This window comes from Oryx dammah, unplaced genomic scaffold (assembly GCF_014754425.2).
Source record: "Oryx dammah isolate SB20612 unplaced genomic scaffold, SCBI_Odam_1.1 HiC_scaffold_11, whole genome shotgun sequence".
Classification (NCBI taxonomy): domain Eukaryota; kingdom Metazoa; phylum Chordata; class Mammalia; order Artiodactyla; family Bovidae; genus Oryx; species Oryx dammah.
Window position 1 is genome coordinate 21,382,451 of NW_024070195.1, and position 3,163 is coordinate 21,385,613.

At 43.8% G+C, this 3,163-nt stretch overlaps 1 protein-coding gene across 1 annotated transcript; it reads right to left on the reverse strand.

Annotated features, from left to right (window-relative positions):
* Positions 1–2,209: 2,209 nt before the first annotated feature.
* On the reverse strand, positions 2,210–3,163 carry LOC120870354 (putative olfactory receptor 2B8). The gene is given in 1 exon segment (XM_040250011.1): positions 2,210–3,163. A coding segment is annotated over 1 exon segment (954 nt).

Sequence of the window (3,163 nt, forward strand, 5' to 3'; positions counted from 1 at the left end):
GCTGGGCCTGTCCAGGCAGAACCGTGCGACCTGCTTCCCAGTGATGAGAGACCCCAGTCAAGCCACCTGTGGGTGGGCTGTCCAGCAGAGGGCATACTCTTGATGCTGAGCTCCCATTTCTCCATTTTACAACTAAAGGATAAAACTTCCTTTTGCTTCTACTTTTTAAAAATATTTACTTATTTTTATGTATTTACTTGACTGTGGCAGATCTTAGTTGTGGCAAGCAGGACCTAGTTGCTCAAGCAAGGATCAAACCCAGGTCCCCTGCACTGGGAGTGCAGAGTCTTAGCCACTGGGCCACCAGGGAAGTTCCTTCCTTTGCTTCTGAGCTGAACTCTGTCTTGTTCTTTAGCATGATCAACACCCAGCAGAAGGACCATGTTTAGGGCCCAACTTCAAAGGGTTGGTAACAGTTGCAAATGTCTTTGACAGTCAGAAACTTCAAAATTTGTATTTATGATCCAGAACATTTTTATAGGCCCCCCCAGACTCTTGGTCATTGCCTAGGCTTTCCCAGAAAAGAGAACTTGAAACAAAGGTTTATGCACAAGCAATTAATGCAAATGAGATACAGCATCAGGAGTGAAAGAAAGGGAACAGAAGAGGAAGAAAAGCGGATTTCTCAAGGATACATTATCAAATTTGTCATTAGTATCGAGTAACTGGGTGCTCAATCACATTTGTCCTCCTGAAGTATGTCTTAGGAGACATCGAATAGATCCCCAGCTCAGGAGAAGAAAGGAGAAATAATCTGCTCATCAGCTCCCATTTCCCATTAGTCAAATCTTCACTCTGAATCTGAGCAGTTCCATGTAGGGTCCTTGCTATTGACAGACCTCTCTGTGTCCCCACTTACTGATTTGTTCTCTTTGTTTTTTAATGTTTGGCCATGCTGCGTGACATTTGGACCTTAGTCTCCTGACCAGGGATGGAACCCTCCACCTCTGCAGTGAAAGTGAGGACTCTTAACCACCGGGCTAACAGGAAAGACCTCCCACTGATTGGACTTTGTCTTTTGTTTTTGCTGTGCTCGGTCTTTGTTGCAACTCTTCCTTGCTCCATGCAGGCTTTGTCTAGCTGCGGTGCAAGGACTTCTCATTGCTGTGGCTTCTCTTGTTGGGGACCACGGGCTCTAGGGCATGCTGGCTTCAGTATTTGTGGCTCATGGGATCTAGAGAGCTGGCTGGGTAGCTGTGGTGCATGGCCTTAGTTGCTCTGCATTATGTAGGAACTGCCTAGACCAGGAATGTAACTTCTGTTCGCTGCATTGGCAGCAGGATTCTACCACTAGACCACCAGGGAGGGCCCTACTTATTGCTGACTGGGGAAAGAGGCTATGGAAATACATTGTGACCTCCTAGACCCTCCATGTGGAACAAAGAACAGACCCTAACAGTTACTATTTATGGAGGTAAACAATGCACAAAGAAAGACAGGACAGGCAAGCAGGAGTAGCCATATCTTAAACAATAAATCAGTCACAAGGACTTGGAAATCAGCCTTCCCCATATGCACATTCCAGGCCATCGTACTGGAAGATTGGAGACCACATCAAGGAGATGGAAACCATGCCAGCTGTGGCAATCTAGATCAGGAAGCCCTAAATAGACCCAGAGGCCTACTGCAGGCATTTGAGTGAGTCCAGCTGAGACTAGAAGAACTTTTCTTAGCCCAAATGCTGATGCACATAATTGTGAGATAAATGAATGATTAATGTTTTAAGCAAGTAAATTTTGAAGTGATTTGTTTACAGAAGAAGCTAACTGATATCTACCCTTTGACATCTGAACACATTGTTGGAGCAGTAACAGTTCTTAGGAAATAATAAAATGTTAATAATCCTTACAGCGTTTCAGTGGTTTCCTGTTCTTATTTTGGCTGTGATTTCATGTAATATATTCGTATGTCATCTTGTAAATAGATGTGGAATAATGTACTTAAAAGTGAGTACAAACAAGAAAAACCCTAGAACTTTAAAAAACAATAACTACAAAACAAATGCTGTCAGAACACTAAATCCACGTCTCTGGAAGTTGAAATGAATACAAAAACTTAGAATTTGACCACTCATGTTTCAAAGGGAATGAAGTAAACAAATTCCATTCAGAGTTGCCAAAGAAAATTTTAGATGACTCATGGGACACACATATATATCTGAATAGTTCAGGCTTTCAAAGTCCTTCCATTAAACTGTCCTCCTCAGCCATCATCTGGAGTCAGAGTCCTTCCAAAGCACCTTCTTCATCGCTCCCTTCACATCCCTGTTCCTCAGCGTATATATGAGGGGGTTGGTCATGGGGATAATGACAGTGTAGAAGAGAGACATGAACTTGTCCTGATCCTGGGAGTCACTGCTGCTGGGCTGAATATACACATAGATGGCTGTGCCAAAGAACAGGGAGACCACCGTGAGGTGTGATCCACACGTGACAAATGTTTTTCTTTGCCCTGCAGTGGACTGTATTCTTAAGACCGTCCAGACAATCCGACCATAGGAGAACATGATTAATGAAACAGGTGTGAGAAGCATGATGACACTGGCGAAGAAGGTCACATACACATTCACAGTGGTGTCAACACAGGCAAGTTTGAGAAAAGAAGGGATCTCACAAAAGAAGTGGGCTAATTTATTTCTCCCACAACGAGGTAAAAGGAAGACAAGCACTGTCTGCAATAAGGAGTTGGCGAAACCAGTGATCCATGAAACAGAAGCCATCAGGGCACACAGACGGGGGTGCATGATTACTGTGTAGTGAAAGGGCCTGCAAACAGCTGCATAGCGGTCAAATGCCATAACTCCTAGGAGAATACATTCTGTACCTCCCAACGTCAGAGAGATGAACATTTGAACTATACAACCACCAAAGGAAATAGATTTGTCTGCTCTGCTGAGATTAAACAGGAACTGGGGAACAATGCTGGTGGTGTAGCACATGTCCAGAAAGCTCAGGTTAGAGAGGAAAAAGTACATCGGGGTGTGAAGACATGGGTCCAAGTAGGCCAATGCAATGATGGTTGTGTTTCCCAGCAAAGTGAAGATGTAGAAGATCAAAAGAACCACAAAGAGAACTGGCTCAAGTTGAAGCCTGTCAGAGAAGCCCAATAAGATAAATCCAGTGAAAGAACTTTCATTTTTCTGTCCCATCCTTTGTTAGCACAT